Genomic DNA, 19321 nt, shown 5'->3' on the forward strand with positions numbered 1-19321 from the left:
CACGTATATGCATTTTTGTATTTTTTATCTTTCATCTATATCATTTGTACATTATTTTTTTTAGACATTTTAGTAAAAAAATCAAGTTTTTTTATTTCATAGCGCGAGAAATCTCCTGAAGAATATTTTTTTAAGAAAGAAAAAGAATTTTAGTGACACTTGAAATATTCAAATAATTTTATTTGTATAGAGATAATATAAATGCTGATTTTGTTTTCCATTAATCCTTCCTCAAAGCAAAACTGGAGTCTTTTATTCCATCCTTAGTAATAATTTTGATAGTTATTCCATCACCTGTATATATATCTCTTTCAGCTGCAGAAGTAAAAACATCTTTCAGAATTGCTACAGCCTTTTCTTGAGTTAAGGGTGTAGCAGTGACACCTTCTTGGTTCTTATACCCAATCTAAAAAATAAAAATGTTATGGGATATCAATTACGTGATCTCTTTCTTAAGCATTTTATATACACACACATACACATATATATATATATATATATATATATATATATATATTAGATTATATATATAATCAAATGTTTTTATATTTATACCTGATTATCAAGAAGTGGTTGTAAAAGAGCACCAGCTGAACCACCTGCTCTGTATGTAGTTTTTTCGCAATGTCCAATTGGATCATAACTATATATACAGCCCTTTCCATTTTCATCCAATCCAGCAAGTATATTGCTAATATAATATGGAAAGAATCTTTTATGATATAGCATTATTGACAACATCTGTGCTGTTGCTGGAGTTGACATTTCTTTTTGATGTTCATGTTTATACATCTAAAGACATATTATATATCTGACAATGTCATGTGTGATCGTGTGATGTTACAATGATTGTGTGTAACAATGATTGCTCAATATTTTGATCTCAATTAATTATAAGATTCCAACATTATACCTGCATACGAGCGGACAAGAGACGAGTCAGAGTCAAGGTGTCGCACCAGCAACCGGAGCATCCTAAGATAGTAGTTTTCGACAGGGGGAACAATTTATCTTGGTCTCGAGTGTAGATCGAGAATCCTGTGCTAAGACGCGTATCTGCGCCTATGACGCAAAAATCATCCCCTGCGAGAGCTACCACACTCCTGAAAAAAAGAAATCGTACAAGCATAAAGTACTTTACATTAAGAAACATTGCAAAATAAAACTCAAGAATAACAATAAACCAGCAGAAATAGAGTTGTATAATTTCAGACTTATTTAAAATTACATAGAGATTTAGGTTATTTCCATTTACCCTCCATTGTCGGAATACGGACTGAAACTGACTTGTTTTGCTCCCTGTACTTCGTAATCGGGTAAGCGTCCTTTTCCATTTTCCACCAACAGGGCCATTGTCGATCTTGGTTTGTCAAAGAATATCAAAAGAAATTGCTTGAATCTGAATGACACTACAGTTTCTCACGGAGTCGTGTCATAACATCGGACGGCAAAACAGTCGCGGTTTCATATTTTATTCGTCATGCGCATCTTCGCCATATTGGATGAAGTGGATTACCGGGACATTTAAAAAGTTAAATACAAAAGCAGAAATACAAATAAATTAAAAAAAAGTTCTATATAATAGTATAGAAATATTTCAAGAATATCTCAAAAATGCTCCATTTAAGTTAAAATATGTTATAATTGCAAAATATTTTTCTACAACAGCTTTCTCATGAGAAAATAAAAGGTTTTATGAGAATTGTGATTATTTTGTACTATTGCAAAAATATTTTGCAAAATTTCTAAAATGTTTCAATTCGATTAGTGGAACATTTTTGAAATATCTCTGAAATGTTTTTCTGATATATTGGATATATTGGATTTCAGAAACTTTTCTATTATTAACTCGCGTGGTAAAAAGCGTTCAGAAGAAATTTAATGCAAGGTGTAATAAAATACAACATGCAATATTGGAAAGTAAATGACATAATAGCAATCTTACGAATGTTAGTTAAAAAGAGTTTATCGAAGTTGTAATTAATTTCTTGATTTCTCTGATTTCATTCGTAGAAACAACTCATAGGATTCCGCAACTCCAATTTTCATTTATTTATCATTAAAATCAATTTCCCCGAACTTCATTCAAATTGTGCAATGTAAAATTAAATTTTAGTTTACAATAGATTACTTGCTGTTATGTGATTAAATATAATAAATAAATTCAATATAAAATTGAATTTTGTTTCAATATTATATAAAATTATAAAATGCAATACTTTTAAATTACGCTGGACTTTTAAATTAGCGCGATTCGATTGTCAAAACATTCCGTGTTGAAATCAATTTTTCTATTGCTCCTGTCGAGAATTTTTTGATCGCTTTAGATATAATCCGAATGGTCGTGAGAAAAATGATAAATCATTTTTCCGATCGAAGGTACAGATCCATGACAAATTTCTAATCAAAATTCCAATCATGAGAAAAGGAGCGGGAGGGGATAAAGATTCGTTAAAAAAGTTGAAAACTTTCAATGACACGAAATCGAATCTCTTTTTATTTTTATTCGAAGCTCGTCGTCCAGCTCGATCGAAAGCATTTATTTCGTCGCATTTTTTTGCAGACGAGTTTTTCTGATTCGTGGCCAAAGTACTTGTAAAAAAAGTGCATTCGATGGCGATTGGGAAACCTTCTTGAGAACTGACGCGACACGTTCACCGGTCACGTCCGCTCCTGCCTGTGCGGAGGGGGGCTCGCTTTCTACACTTTTTGTCCTCCCTCTCCTTTCATTCTACGTCAATGGCGCACCCGTCTCGTTTGGAGTGCAAAAGAGGCTGTTGGTGCAACGCAACGCGAGGAACGGACCTTACGACGATAGATCGTTGAACTCGGAATGACTGCCGTGTTCAGGCGACGTTTTAACACTGCTGACACGTAGGCATTTCTCGTTTCCAGCGGCTGAATCATCGCATGCGAGCGTGATGAATACGGTACAAATATCGAAATGCGTGCGAAATAATATGCACGCCACGGATAAAAACGATTTTCTTTCAGGACTTGGGGAAAGGAAGAGGGGACGCAGGTATTTAGACTTCCCTCTGTATTCGAGTTAGTGCCAGCGAAATGTAAATAAAAGTATTCAGTATCCTCTAAGTAAAACGAGTCTGCTAAACAATGCGAAACAATTTGTATTTTTGATTCTGCTTGTTTAGTCTTTAGTCGTATTTTTTGGAAAGATACAATTTTTTTTCGTTGGAAATTGAATTAATTGCATTCGGCATTTGGAATCTAAAACATCTATCTATTATATCCTAAAGGGCGACTAGAATTAATATCTGTTCATAATGATAATGAAATACTTCAAGTTTTTATTTAAAAAATTGTTATTTATTTTATCTTATAAGATATAATTGATAACTAATTCAATCGGTAGAATTATTTAAAATATATATTTTTAATCGCATAATTCATCGTTTTTTATTTTTTATTCAAGATATATTAAAAAAAAATAAATGATTTCATCCGTATTTAATAAAAAATGGTACAATTAATCGCCAATCATTAAGTTAATCGGAGCATAATTATCTACCGGCGAGGGCCCCTCCTTGTCGACGCTACTGAGCGTCGCAGCCGTTAATTTGACCAGCGTGGTGGCGACGACGGAAGTGACGCGCGCGTCGTTTCATTACGTTTACATTCTGTTCCCGACGTCGCATTGTGCGGAGCCATTACCCTCGTCCGCGCTAAAGCATCGTGCCATATTCCCACTCGCGCCCTGAAATTAACCGCGTTCTCGTAGTTTTAAGTGAAATATTATGAGAGTGAAGACCGAAATGGACGACGATGAAAAGGGGTGAGTAAATTCAAAGCCGGTCACGGACCGCATCGCGCCCCCCTCATCGTTCTCGCGAGCGTATTCAGCGGGGCCATCATCGTTCCTCGCCGCTGCCGCCGCCGCCGTCGTCACCACCACAGCCGTCGTCGTCATCGTCGTCGTCGTCGTCGTCGTCGTCGTCGTCGCTGCCAATGCCGCATTTACGCGTCACAATCGGGAATGGATTTCCTTCTTTGAGCCGGATATTTCTGTTCTTGTTCATGTATTCTCGATTTCGCCCCGCGATAGTGCTTTACTGTTGACGGGGAGAACTCCAAAGCCAGAACAGTTTTCTTTCAGTTTTTCGTGGCGATGGGAGAGAACGGCGACAACGATGACGACGATAACGGCAGTGACGATTCTTCGCTCCGTCGCGAAACCCACCGGCGGTTCACCTGCCGCAGATTCGCGCCATTTGGCTTCGTCTTTTTCGATTCTAAAATCTTTCGTGAAAACCTAAGGCCCCCTCTTCTCCCCTCGCGTTATCCGCAGCCCGCGCATTCTTTTATAGCAGCATACGGGAGTAGTGCGCGAAAGCGGCCTCCGCGTTCGCGTCCTTAAACAACTGCTAGATTCCCTCTATTTTTACGCTCCAATTCCCTCCAATGTCCCGCTTCACGCCGGCTCGCCTGGAGGATTCTCGACAGCGTCTTTGCGGTCGAAAGTGTTGCGGATTACGAACGCGACTCGATGCGAATAGGAATGATACAAATTGGAATGGCGTCTGGTGTATGTTTGAGTTTTTTGAAATGGCACGCACAGAAGGGGAATGGCGTTGTGTAGATATCAATTGATTTTGATATTCCTCTCCGCGCAGAGCATCGCCAGCTCACCAGACGGTTGCTGAACATATTTATGCTTTAAATGACTCAGCGCGTTTCATTTTTCTGAGAAAAGCCGGTATCTCTTGCTTTTCTTGAAATTATTCGAATGAATTGGAACGTGATCATTTAAGATCACTCTCGAACTGGGACTTTAGGACGCGATATATAAAATTACGCGTTAACTATATCTGCGCATTTATACCGCGTATTTTTTTTTTGCTTAGAATTATAGAAGAAAGATGATATACTCCAGATTTTGTATATAACAAGTTTGAAGCATCTACTTTTATATAATAAATAAAATTCTTTATAAAATATGTAATTATGTTTATTATGTGACGTAATATTAATTAGAGTATTAAAATTAATTAATATTCTTAAGAAGATGTAAACTGTATCAATGTATATTAATTATATATTAATATAATTTTTGAAAAATAGTTTGAAATAATTTTCTGATTTTTTCATTTAAAAATATTCTCTTATCAAATATCACTGTTAATAGAAACAAATCAAAAAATTCGAATGACTCGTACTTCAAAAACGTCACCAAGTACTTTTTCTGTATAGATAAGTCTTTAAGTAAATCCAAATATCAACAACGAACGACATATATTATTTATTTTCAGTCATATAAATATCACGCATAAAATAAATTCATATATTAATGACATTTTTTTTATTTTGTTCTAGAAAACTGTTTGTTGGAGGGTTATCATGGGAAACAACCCAAGAAAATCTCCAACGTTACTTTGGCCGTTATGGTGAAGTCATCGATTGCGTTGTTATGAAAAACAGCGAATCTGGACGCAGTCGTGGATTTGGATTTGTGACATTTAGTGATCCCGCTAATGTTTCTTTGGTTCTTCAAAATGGTCCTCACCAATTGGATGGACGTACAGTATGTATACTTATTGTATATAAGATAGCAATAAATTACAAAAAATTCTGTATATATATATGGATATTTTTGTTCAAAATTTTTAATTCTTTAATCAAGCTTTTATAAACTGATATAAGGAATGTAAATACAAATTGAATTTAAACTGAAACCATATACTTATTTAATGACATTTTATATATAATTTTATATAAGAAATGAGATAATACAATATTAATTCTATATATACATATAAATAGAAGTATAAGAATTGAAATATAATTTGTTGATGTTTCATTACAGATTGATCCAAAACCATGCAATCCACGTACTCTTCAGAAGCCTAAACGTAGTGGTGGCTTCCCGAAAGTTTTTCTTGGTGGTTTGCCAAGTAATGTAACAGAAACCGACTTAAGATCCTATTTTACTCGCTTTGGAAAAGTTATGGAAGTTGTCATAATGTATGATCAGGAGAAGAAGAAATCGAGAGGTGAGTACGATTTTAATACATCATGATACACTCATGGACATGTAACATTTGATGATTTTCACGGAATTTTCATAGAATACTTTATTGGTATTGTATATTCTATTATTTTTTTATTTTCTATTAGAGAATTAAATTATGTTTTGCTCGTTTTAAATATCATATGTTTAAATATATGTTACACATTTCGAAAATTAATCGTGAAAATTATCGAATAATATGTAAATAATAATAGATTTTAAACTATATTTTTCTGCTGTGATGATAATTAGTCAGAATTCTTGAAAAATATTTGTTTATTATATTATAGGATAGAAGAAATGTAAATAAAAAAGATATAAAAAAAGTTTTATCTGATTGATATTAAAAATGATTTTATAAAGATAAATGTTTAGATCAAAAATTTTGACTAATTATTGATATACAATAAAAATTATGTAGAGTCAGTAAGAAATCATTTTTATATCTTTAATCTAGCAGTTTATACTGATTATTATAAGATTTAACAATTATAATTAAATTTATCTAATATTGCGCAATTGTTATAATATCTTTAATTATTTCGCGTAATAATACATCATTCTTTTTTTTATTATTATGTTACATATTATGATATACTGTTTTACATTAAATTAAATAAAATTATTTATAGATGCGTTTCTCTAGCTAAGCTTTTATTAAGTATAAGACTGTCAAATTATGCTAGTGTAAATTATACATAGCTTAAGTTTGCTATGTATTAAAAAAAAATTTTACAAGTTCTACTCCATTTAGATCTACTCTATTTACCTATTAAACCTTTACTTATCGTAATTCATTTATTGTAATTATATATTTTTTATTCATATAATCTTATTATAATCTTATTTGTATTAAATTTATATAAAAATTGCTTTATAAAATAACGTATGTTATCTTAAAAAATTGTTAATTGTTATAATATTGAATTAAATAATATTATTAAATATTATTAAACTATTGGCTAAGCATTACTATTACGCTTAAAAATAAGATTGTGATTAATATTTAACAAATTAAATTAGATACAGGCATTTCTCAATTGTTTTCAAATATTTTTTGCTTATAAAAATTTTTGATGGCTGCATTCAAGAAGTTGATGCTTTGAGGTTTTGTATATCTGTTTTTATATATCAATAAGCAGAGTATTCTTACATTTGTCAAGAAGCTTCTTAAAATCAGCCATTAAAATTATAAAATATGAAACAAAAAATTTTTTTATAAAACTTTAATAACACAAATGCATTCATTGTTTAATAATGTTTATCCTGTCTGTATCATAATCTATCGCATTTTACACATGGAAATTTTATGTTGTTGACAGTGAATGCATTTCGGGGAATGATTATTATATTTTCATAAAATACATAGACTAATAAAAAATATAAAAATTTTAAGTCTCAATCTAATCATTATTAAAATTAATAATAATGTTATTATTATGTTAATAATGTTATTATTTGCGGTTGTTTATAAAAAATTTCGGATAATGCTATTTTATCCTATATTTAAATGCGACTTATAAATTAATTTAGCTTACATATAGAGAATTACAAAAAATAAAAAATATTAATAATTAACAGTTGCGTAATAGTATTGACATTAATCAATATAAATAAAAAATAATTATAATACTTATAATAATTAATTAAATATATATTAACCCTTAATTATTTATTAATCATAATAAAGAATTGAACACAAGCATTTTTTGAACAGAATTGTGAACATATTCAAAAAAATATTTTTAATCTAATGCAATAATATAAATGTTTGTACCTTTGTAATATTTCAGAAATATAATTAAAGAGGTTTTTTATAAAAAGTTTTTATTCACAACACCTCGATAAAATTTTATAATAATCTGTTGCATCATAAAGAAAGATATGTTCAGTCAATAGTTATATGACACTATAATCTCTCTCCCTCAGTTCCTGCTCATTCTTAGTGTCTAATTTTTTTAATGAAGTTTTTATTTACATATTAAATTTGTAAATTAATAGCACTCTAGTGAACCTTGAATTATTAATTTTGATTTCTTAAGTCTTGCTATACTAGAATATATAATACAATATATGGCAAAAATTATCTACTAAATTTACATTGCGCAATATAAAAAGCGATTATTTTGTTAATTCAATAATATGAATGACAAAATCTGTTACTTAGTAAGTATTATTATAAGCCTGGATAATGTAAATTGTGTGCTTTTTTCGGTCTTTAATTGTGTGCATATTTTACGCATTATATTATAAAAACTGCTTTCTCGCATTATTGTGGCGAGCATTTTTTGATTATACTCTCTCACGTTTGGACGACAGGATTTGGCTTTCTCAGCTTTGAGGATGAAGAAGCAGTGGATCGATGTGTTGCAGAACATTTTGTCAACTTAAATGGAAAACAGGTATAGCACATCCACACACCATCATCATGTAACTGAATTGTATACCTTGTATACCTTGCAAAAGATAGAGAATAAGTATATATATATATATATATATATATATATATATATATATATATATAGTTAACATTTTATTCTTCCTTTAAGGTTGTTGATATTATATAAGAATTCTAGTTACATAAATTATTTATTAATACGAACATTAGGACACATGTGAATACAAATTCTATATATAAAATTCAGAGGGAGAGAACTGAGTTAATAACTGAGTTTATAATTTGAATAGTATTAAAAAAGCGTGATAAATATTTTTAAATATTTATTATATAAGTATTATTAAAGTTAGTTTACAATATAAGGCAAATTAATAACTATTTATTTTATAACTAGAGTTAAATATTATTTTTATATAAGATAACACAAGCGTTAGTGCAAAACAAATTAACGATACTCATTTATTACTTGAAAACGTATAATAATTTATAAAGGTAATAGTAGATGGTAATAATATAAATCCTTATAATTTTTTAAAAATTTTAATTGACACAAGTTTTAAAATTCATTATTTTTGATAGGAGAAGGAAAATTTCTACTATATATCTGTATGATATCTGCTCTTTTTAGGTTGAGATTAAGCGCGCGGAACCACGGGATTCATCGAGCAAGATGAATGATAGCCACCAAGGTCAGTGGGGTCCACCTCAACAGGGTGGCCCACCGATGGGAATGGCCGGGAATATGGGGCCTATGGGTGGACCGAACGGGCAGATGGGTGGACCTATGATGGGAGGACCAATGGGTCCGCCTGGTAACATGATGCAACAATATCAAGGTTGGGGTACCAGTCCCCAAACTGGTGGCTATGCGGGATATAGTACTCAATACAATGCTCAGGGTTGGGGCGCACCACCAGGACCTCCACAACAGCAGCAAATCCCCCCACCACCGCCGCATCAATGGGGTAGCAGCTATAATGTTCAACCTGCTGCAGCTACTCAAGGTTATGGAAGTTATGGTAAGTTCGGATATAATTCCGAAGAGACAGACGTTTTTTCTCGTCTGTTTGTTTTGAATAATAAATATTAATTGAAATCTTGATTCAATCTAGTGCGATAGTTTCAATACAATTTAATAGACATTTTATTCGAGATATAAAAATTTTAACATTATAAAAAAATATACTTTAAACTCGTCGAAATTATATTATAATAAAATTTTAACAATTGATATTTGATTAGCAGAGTTAAAAATATTTTTATAAAAAAAGATATTTAACAAAAGGAATTAATAACAGTGAAATTTTGATTAACTTACTGTATTATATTATTTTTGTAAAACAGGGTACATGATGGTGAATGAGGTTGATATCAATTTTACATTGAAGAACCAAATTCTTGAAAATATTAACATATACAATTAGATCATTATATTGAACAGCATCAACTTCATCAGCATTTAACTTAATTTTTTTTTTAATCAGCATTTAACTTAATTTTTTTTTTAAATTGTTAAAGTCTTATTGAGTATCAACTTCGTTTATACCATACTTTAGGCAGCAATAAGATCTTAAATAAATATAACTTTGATCCTGCTCCTTTCCTCTTCCATCCTGTTGGAAAAGAAGAAAGAAAAAGATAAGAACATGAGAAATCTACTAGTTATAATTTAATATGATCAATTTTATAATGCCCCCTGGAGGTTTTTTTAAAAAGAATTTAGACAAAGATATAGGAAATATACAAAGAAAGTTGGAAAAAAAAGGTCATTATGTCAGTCCAAACTTGGGTATTGTTTTGCTTATTATTATGTAATAAATTATGTAATTGTTTAATACAATGCAATTTTAGGAAACAGAAAATTAATATGTTCATATTACCTTTAAAAATTATTTGTCTTTTTAATTTTCTTTCTCTCTCAATATTTCCAAATTTGTGATGTACAACAAAAGATATTTCTTATATATTATCCTTATATATATCCTTCATAATCACATTATAGTTATAAAATATATGTATATATATGTGTGTATGTGTATATATATATATATATATATATATATATATATATATATATACACATTTTAAATATTATGAATGAAATTTTAACATTTGATTTGGATTGACATAATATGCATATAAAATATATGTTCGATTTTAAACCTCATAATCTTATCTGTTTATGCTTGATTCTCTTCAAGTTTAATCCTTCTTCTTTTTTTATATTAAAATTTACTTGCCTAGATTTTTATATAAATTCTGCTTTTATATTATAATAATATTCTTATTCTACTTATCTATAACACTAGATTATCTTAAAGCACCAATTGCTGTTAAAAATAGTATGCTATCTTTAATATGCTTAGAGATGGCAAATGCTAACACGTTGGATATGATAACACATCACTTGCTTATATTCCATGATAACAAATGTCATATTCATATATTTTAAAACAGGAGCCATTTTTTCTGTTAAATTTGATATATTACAATGTTGTACACACATGTTTAATAATATTTTCTATAAGAATGATTTTTACATAATAATTACTATCATGCTTATTTATTGCTTTCTTCTTTGTCTTCTTCCTTTTCATCTTTTTCTTCTTCTTCTTCTTCCATGCTATTTATTAAGAGAACCAAGCATGAATGTAAGTTATTCTTAATAAAATTGAAAAAATAGAAATGTCTTAAGACACTTTTAATAAATTAGAGAAAAATAATAGTAATATAAATTAATCAGAGTGATAAGAAAAGTGAGGTGAGCTATGAAATGCGGTCGGTGATACGTGTTTTGTGTGGTTGATGATCGCAGGTGGGCCGGCGGCGGCCGCTTCAGGGGGCTACGGGCCCACGGCGGGTACTGGCGGGGCTGCGGGGGGCGGGCCTGGGGGCTCCTGGAGCTCCTGGAACATGCCACAGAATGGGCCCCCTCCTGGGACCCAGCCCCCACCCCAGCCCCCTCAGCCCAACTCCTCGCAGCCCAACTCCAACTCGAACCCCTCTGGCCCGCAGGGTGAGTCTTCAAGCTCAGTCAAACTCTCCTCTTTCCACCCTTTAGCATCGCAATTGGTTCCATTTTGACCTAGTTGAATTCTGAGTCTAGCTACAGCAATGTGATTTATATATATATATATATACAGCAATGTAATTTATATATATATATATATATATATATATATATATATATATATATACAGCAATGTGATTTATATATATATATATATATATTATATTAGCCTGATTTTATATGTCCAGTGGAAGTCAAAAGAATTAACTCTTTGAGTACGGAGCATTTAGAAGCTGCATGGAAGCACTGGTCGTTCGCGGTAACAATCGCTGTTATCGGAATATACGTACATATCCGATGAATTTTCTTACAAGAGAATTTTCTTCTTTGAGAAAATAAAATGGAGACATCACTGAATGCATATATGAGCCCATAGGCCACACCGATGACTTTCACCGAATGCATATAAGACCAATGATTTTTGTTGAAGAAACATGAATCCATAAACCATGAATAAGTTTCATTAAATGTGTATATGGATTCATCGTACTCAAAGAGTTGCTTTCAACATATAGAATGTTTGTCGTTTCCCTTTTTATTTTTGACATAATAAATTTCCTCCAATTTTCATAATTGATTTCATTAACTGCTGTTTCTTATCTGACAGCATATGTGTGTTAACAATTGAATTAGTAATTTAATAGGACAAATAGATTCAATGAATCTATAAAATCTTTCATTAATATTTTTTAATCTTTTCAAGATTGAAAATTACTTTTTTAAAGCAAAGTTACAAAGTTAAATTAATTTTGAAAAGATTAAAAAATTATATATATATATATATAAAATCATTGATGTAAAATTTAATATAATTAATATGTATATACATTGAATATTTAATACTTTAAATTTTCAACGATAGTTATTACAATAGAGATTGAAGGAAGTAAAATATAAGATTTGTACAGAGATATGCATTTTACATTTATAACAGAATAGTATATAAAACTCAGAAATCATTCTTTTATCTCATAATTTGGTATTGAGGAATTTTATGTTTATGCAAAAATAAAAAATGGGATATATTAGCTTTTGCTCGAGATTTAAGGGGAGGGATAATAAATTATAATAATACATTTGTTGCATAATGTTTAATCTTCAGAGCAAAAGCAATGCTTGCTGTACGCTTGATGCACTGCTACTAGTCCGAGCTATTCTGTTTCCATATCTGCTTTATCTCATGTTTTATTCGCTAGACGATTTTTAAATCTCGCGTTTTAGAAATGATAATTTCTGAATTTTTGTAATGCTAAATTATAGCTTGTTTATCCAGCTGACCTGATCTATCCTGTAATACACCTTTCCTTTGCAAATTTTTTTACATTGTTAGTTTTTTTATATGTCTTTTATGCTTAATTTTTTATATGTAGACTTTCGAAAAGCATGTACCCTGCCAGTACCCACTTATTGGGTTATTTAAATGCATTTATAATAAAAGGTTTATATATAACTTTTAATTATAAATGTGGTTAAATTATATATACATAGCATACTGTTATATATACGATATCATGATATATGCATTATAAACATCCATTACACATATCATGTAACAGATGTAGAATAGATTTTCAAAAGATACCTTTGTTTCAAGATCCGAGAGCATGTTATAATTTATAACTTATAACAAAAATATTATCCCACAATTACTAAAAGTTAAAAAAATGAATATTTTAAGATTACTTATTGTATTACTTGTAAAACAAGATCTCAATATCTTGTATTTTCTTCTATTTTCTTTCATTCTATCCGACTAACGAATTAATGTTTTTTTAATTGACAATAATGAATATATTATTTATTGTAAATAATGAATAACTATTCGCATTTATAAAGAAATATTTTAAAAGAAAATAGAAACTATAACATAGAACATCAATTCGTCTGTAAGGTCTTGAGATCAGTACATTTTTAATATTTTTGCTTTTTATATGTAATAATCATGTCTATCTAATGCTTTGTATTGTTAATTTACATAGTTTGCATTTAATTGTAACTATAATGAATCATGTAATTACATATTTATTTATTTCTTTCATATTCATAAAAATAAAAGTTTATGTGGATATTTTTATAAAATTTGTTATTTAAAATTATATTTTATAAATGATGCAAAAAAGAGTATGAGATATTTAGATATTTAACATATAAAAACAGTCTGTACATTTTTTGTATATTTATTATTGTGTTATATAACTCTAATAATTATTTGATGTTAATTTGATGCGCGATTTATAAGAGTTGGTTGAAAATTTTTTAATATATACAGTTTATTATACAGATCGAAATTTCTCATATAAAGATCGATAGCAAAAAAAAATAAGGTAAATTAGTAAATTAATGCAAATTAATGGAATACTGATCTTATTATCTTGATGAGATGGCTGATTTAAATATTTATGAATTAATTTAGATAATAGAGATTTCGTTTTTATATTGAAATGTTTGCAGAGTATTTGTTTGCAGTATATCTACAAGCATATATTAGTACATAATATATTTTTTTCTATGATAAAGTTTTATTTAAGAAAGGTACTATATTATACATATAATATATACACATATATATGTTTTATATTATATATATTATGTGTGTGTATATATATATATATATATTTGTGTATCATACATTATGTAAATATTAAATATTGTTTTTTCAAAAGAAAGTAATGAAACAAAATTATTAATATTTTTTGAAAACTGTTCTTAGGATGCTTTTCTAATGAATGATACAAAAAAACAGTATGTTTTTTTATATTGTATTTGAAAAGTATCCTCCTTCTTAAAATATATATAATATTGATATTTGAATATTTATTTTTGGATATTAAAAAAATGTTAAAAAATAAAAGTCAATAAATTTAAATGTAGACAGAAAACAAGAAAATAAAAAGAATCATGTGCATATTCTGAATAATAGTATTATTTTACATATAAAATTAATAGCTATACACATTTCTATATATTAATCTAATTTTCTAAATGTTTACTATTTTGACTCCTTTGACTTTATGATATTTATAATACTGTGAAGGACAACACACATACAATATATGTAATATATTTTATGTTATAATTTCAATAATTTTTTATGTATATTGATATCTAACTTATTTCACTTTTCTTAAATTTTTTTTACGATATATTAAATCGTGATTAAACTATGGTCATTTGACCTTAATATTATATGCGTTAGTAATGCTATATTATATATAAATGTTGCAGGTGACATGTATTCGCGGCAAAACACTGGCTCAGGTGCGCCCGGATCCAGTAGCAGTTCGGCCAAGACTCCAGATTATACTGGGTATTCCGCGTACAGTAATTATGCTGATACAACTTATCCTCAGCGTTCGTATCAGGGAGGAGAAAATAATCAAGGTGGGTATGCCGCCAGCGCTCCTAAACCTGGCCAGCAAGGCTTTGATTTCAAAGAGTGGCCCACCTCATGACCATTTTAATTGACTCGAGTTGGAGAAATGCGCTAAACGGCTTGGCCTTGCTCGTGGGTTATTTCTTCATATTTAGAATGAACGCAAACTGTAATATCGTAAAATCTGCGCTGACGTGAGACATTCTTTGTCGATTTTTGTCTTACTGTGTGCGTTAGTAATGCTATTTAGAGAAAAATACCTGTTGAATTTCACACTATGTAATGTATTTTCGTAGAGATCGCAAATTAGAGTTATATATGATTAGATGTACTATAAAATGGTCGCTAAAAAAATCGCTAAGATTCACAGGCAAAATCGACAATAGGAAACGTATGGAATGTCTCTTGTTCATGCCAGTATGTCACTCGCGAGCAATTGGATTAATAGATAGATATCTTTCTTGATGATGTCTCAAAATTTTGCAAATTGGTAGACGGAAGCGTCAAAGAAGGACTTTAAACTCTTTTCAAATATTGATTTTTTTTATTAATCGCTCGCGAGAACGACCCATGATCTTTTTTTGGATTGAAAACATTTAATTTAACATTAAATAAAGTAAGACAAATCGAATTAGGATATACACCCATGATGCAAGTGAAGTTTGTACGGCACTGGGATAGACGAAAGGAAGCGCGATATAAAATTATAAGAATACATAATGAGCTAAAAAAGATTTTAAGGAAGAGATTCTCTTTCAGCGTGAAGTAAAATAAAAGCGAGCGTAAAGAATCAGAAATGCTAATTATTTAATCGTTAATGGCATTTATTATGGAAGTGAATAAGTTTTCGTTTGAGAAGAATTTTTCTCAGGACAAGCACAAAATTCGATGCTTGTTCACTTCCTAACCGTTAGCAAACACTTCGGTGTATGTAATACAGAATAATAAACGAAACAAATATTTAAACTATAGTCTCTGATGGAAAGTCAGCGCGAGTGACTTGTACATTCGAGACACTCGTCCCTCCACAATCTTGTATTTATTAAATAGTTATTATACTGGATAATTGAAGAAAAAAGAAAAATGATATAATGAATAATCGATGAGATAATTAAGTAAGATGATCACACAGGCTGACTACCGAGAATAGTGTAAAATATATAGATCATTTTAATATGGCGTACGTATATATAAATCTTGGCACACATAATAGGATGCGATTTTTGCGGGCATCCTTTTTTTATTTTCATATCATATCACTAGTAGTATCTTAAATACGTATTTTTTCTCAGTTCCTTGTTCTCTTCTATTTTTTCTTGTTTATGAATATTGATTTCTTAAATTAGTTTAGCTGCTGCTTTCCTATTCTTCCAACAATTTGGAAACGATATCAATGCGCGAAAAAGAGGGGGCAAGAAAAACAAACAATCACAAATATTTTTACAAATTGTATTATAAGAACTTAGTGTATGGCCGTCGGACTGGTTTCTGTTCGACCATACTGTAATACACGTGGAAACTGGTTTATTTTTTACCTCCGATTTATAATAACTATTATTAGGCACATTTAAGACTACGATTATTATTGTTACTATTATAATTAATTCTATATTATTATTACTATTGTATACAGCTATTATTACTATTACTACTTGTCACTGTTTACTCTTGCTATTACTATCACTACAAAATACTACAATTGCACTATTACTATTACACTATTATTACTGTCGATAATTACGAAATATGCGATGATGCTTATAAGTGTTTAAAGTTTAGAAGGTAGAACAAAATGGGAGAATAGATAAGGTGGAGGGAAGAGTATATTGTAATCGTGTGGATTTATCTCGGTGGGGGATATCGACCTGAAAAGTTTACCTGATTAAATATATGACTTAATTGTATTTACTCTGTAGGATTTACCATAGATCTAAACGAGGAATATTTCGGAAGAGTGCTCTCCAAATGCTCATGTTTAATTACCGAGCGAGTCGCGTTGTGTCTTACTTTAACGATGAGAATGGCGAGTATTATGCTATTGTATAATTCACCAAGATAGACCTTATACCACACATAAAGATGTAATTAGATTACGGTTACAGAATCCAACAATTTCGTTAAGCGTTATAAATGTGATCTCATATAACGTAATTTACATCGCCCATATTTTTTTCTTGTCCATTGAACGACAGTGTAAGGCTTCATTGTATCTTAAGTGCAAGACGATCGACTGTTATTTTTATTTTTCTTCTTTATATTCTTTCTGTTATTCGTTTTGCTGTTCATACGTCATTAATGTTTATTACGCATCCTGACAATAATGTTGAATCGCGTTACATTCGAAGCTATAGAATAAGCTGATCTTTCTTTTTATTTTTTAATAACGATATTTATTATCGGTATATCAATCGATGTATCGATTTCGGATTTAAAATCACTTTGCATTTTATTAGAAATTTATATAGTAATTTCTTTTTCATCTGCGACGAAATAATAATCGCGGAGAAAAGGCCGGTGTTATAAACGCCAATTCGGACGAAGGGAAATGACGAGTGAAATGTTAACAAACGCGACTCGTGTAAATTTCTGGGATCAACGCAATAACACACTTAACTAAACACACTAAACGAAACAAAAATGTGACTAGAGAGCTCAATCAAACAATTAATTTTACACACTAATTATTATGATAATACAAAGAAAACACGTACACCTATACAAATAACACATACACTCATAAACATATATATATATACTTTTACTCTAAACGCGCATTAAAACAGTAAACTAATTGACCCTTTAGTTGCGTCTGACTCAGAATTTTTAACAAACAAAAATATAATATTTAATATTTACTCTCCACAAATATATAGTTTATAGATTTATTATATTTTCAAATTAACTTGGACTAAGAATTCTGTAACAAAAACAAATTTTAATTTTTAATTTAATTTTTAATTCTGGAAATATATATACAATATTTGCAGCTGAAGAGTTAAATAGTTTACGTATTATCGAACATTCAAAAAATGATAAATTCATAAGGGAAAAATATATAGATGAAAAAGTAATAAAAAACACTATGGTTGTTCTAAATAAATAACGCGTTATTTAATACCTAACTTGCAAAAGAGGGAGCGGCAAATAATAGTGACATGTTTTATCTACAGCTGTTTTTTTACAACTTATTTTATAGAATAATACCGGTAAATAACAATGCGGAATAAGAACCACTAGTATATCAATTATAATTATTACTACTAATATTGTATTCCTTACTATTATGGATTTTTAACTAAAGTTAAAGCGTAAATTTTAAAGTCTTAAGTGTATGCGAGGTGTTAAGAAAAAGCGGTTATTACATTTGATTTGTACAGGTAAATATAATCGATACATTTGTTGAGGATTGGTATAAACGAGCTAATTAATTTATTATATTAATGAGTCTCAGACGGATAAAAGTAAATTTAAATATTAGCGCGGAGACGGGGGACGAAAAAAAGAAGGGATTACAAAGAGTTAATGGCTGCCTTTGCCGTAATTATATGTATATACATATATTTTAGATTATGAGACGGTGATAGTTGAGAGAAAAATATGTGCGATCGGAAATGGTAGCGCAATGAAATTTTAAAATACACAAAAATGAAGGCAGGATGTTGAAGCTTTAGAGCGGGACTATTCGAATAATTGATGATTACTAATTATAACAGATAATATATTTATATTCAATGCAATATTATGAGTATTTTTAAATACAGAGAAGACGCATCTAATTAATAGGTAGCATATAGGAAAGATATACTTTGATTCTAGCCGTTGTTATTACCTGCCTCATTCGCGGTTTTCGCGAACTGTACGGCTTGCTCTCAGGGTTGTTGTTATTCTCTTTTTGTATACTGTTTCTTTGAGCTCTTTTTTCCTCCCTGTCTTTTGTTTATTTACTCTTACTGCTCTGAATCGCTCGTGTTATTTTGTTTTAAAGGATGGCATTTTATTGCTATAAACCGAGTCTCCCATAAGAAGGCCCTAAGTTCAATATCGAAACGCGATAATTTGTTATTTTCGACAATCTTTCATCTAGAAAACTGGCACTCATTTTTGTTCTATAAAGTATTAAACACGTCCAAAAAAAAAAATATCTTTTATATCCGGCTAAAAGTCATTAGATTTTTTATTCTATGCGATAATCACGATTTTGAGAAACGGGGAGAGCGAACAGAGTATTATATCAGAAGATTTTTCCTAAAAATGAAATAATTTCTTTAATGAGATTATCAAAGTTGGATCGAAAATATTATTTAAACTTTGTGCCGTTCTACTCTTAAAAAAATATAGAAGACAAATATCAGATTATTAAAGTTAATAATTTTTATGATTTTTTTTTTCTTTCACATAAATACACACACTCACATACAAACATGCCTCTCCGTTTTTCATGCATTTAGATAATTA

General features: G+C 29.8%; 2 protein-coding genes across 7 annotated transcripts in view; one reads left to right on the forward strand and one right to left on the reverse strand.

Moving 5' to 3' along the window:
• Nucleotides 1–147: 147 nt before the first annotated feature.
• Prosbeta6 (proteasome beta6 subunit) lies at nucleotides 148–1462 on the reverse strand. The gene is made up of 4 exons (XM_011631464.3): nucleotides 1256–1462; nucleotides 914–1103; nucleotides 556–792; nucleotides 148–406 (listed from the first exon to the last, which is right to left on the reverse strand). Exons 1-4 carry the CDS (start codon nucleotides 1351–1353, stop codon nucleotides 221–223), a joined length of 711 nt encoding a protein of 236 aa, XP_011629766.1. The 5' UTR covers nucleotides 1354–1462; the 3' UTR covers nucleotides 148–220.
• A 2153-nt stretch (nucleotides 1463–3615) lies between these two features.
• Nucleotides 3616–19321, forward strand: part of Hrb27C (Heterogeneous nuclear ribonucleoprotein at 27C) — a 36550-nt gene continuing 20844 nt past the window's right edge. For 4 of the 6 annotated variants that reach the window (XM_011631465.3, XM_089082786.1, XM_089082784.1 and 1 more), the window contains exons 1-7: nucleotides 3617–3793; nucleotides 5332–5539; nucleotides 5822–6008; nucleotides 8345–8427; nucleotides 9052–9442; nucleotides 11239–11439; nucleotides 14719–14874. In XM_011631465.3, coding sequence (XP_011629767.3) covers nucleotides 3756–3793; nucleotides 5332–5539; nucleotides 5822–6008; nucleotides 8345–8427; nucleotides 9052–9442; nucleotides 11239–11439; nucleotides 14719–14874 — 1264 coding nt within the window. In that variant the 5' untranslated portion in view covers nucleotides 3617–3755. Of the gene's footprint in view, nucleotides 3794–5331; nucleotides 5540–5821; nucleotides 6009–8344; nucleotides 8428–9051; nucleotides 9443–11238; nucleotides 11440–14718; nucleotides 19006–19321 lie in introns of those variants that run through there. The other 2 variants (XM_089082787.1, XM_089082788.1) reach the window with 2 other exon arrangements.

This window comes from Pogonomyrmex barbatus, unplaced genomic scaffold, assembly GCF_055798465.1.
Source record: "Pogonomyrmex barbatus isolate J1 unplaced genomic scaffold, ASM5579846v1 scaffold6, whole genome shotgun sequence".
Classification (NCBI taxonomy): Eukaryota; Metazoa; Arthropoda; class Insecta; order Hymenoptera; family Formicidae; genus Pogonomyrmex; species Pogonomyrmex barbatus.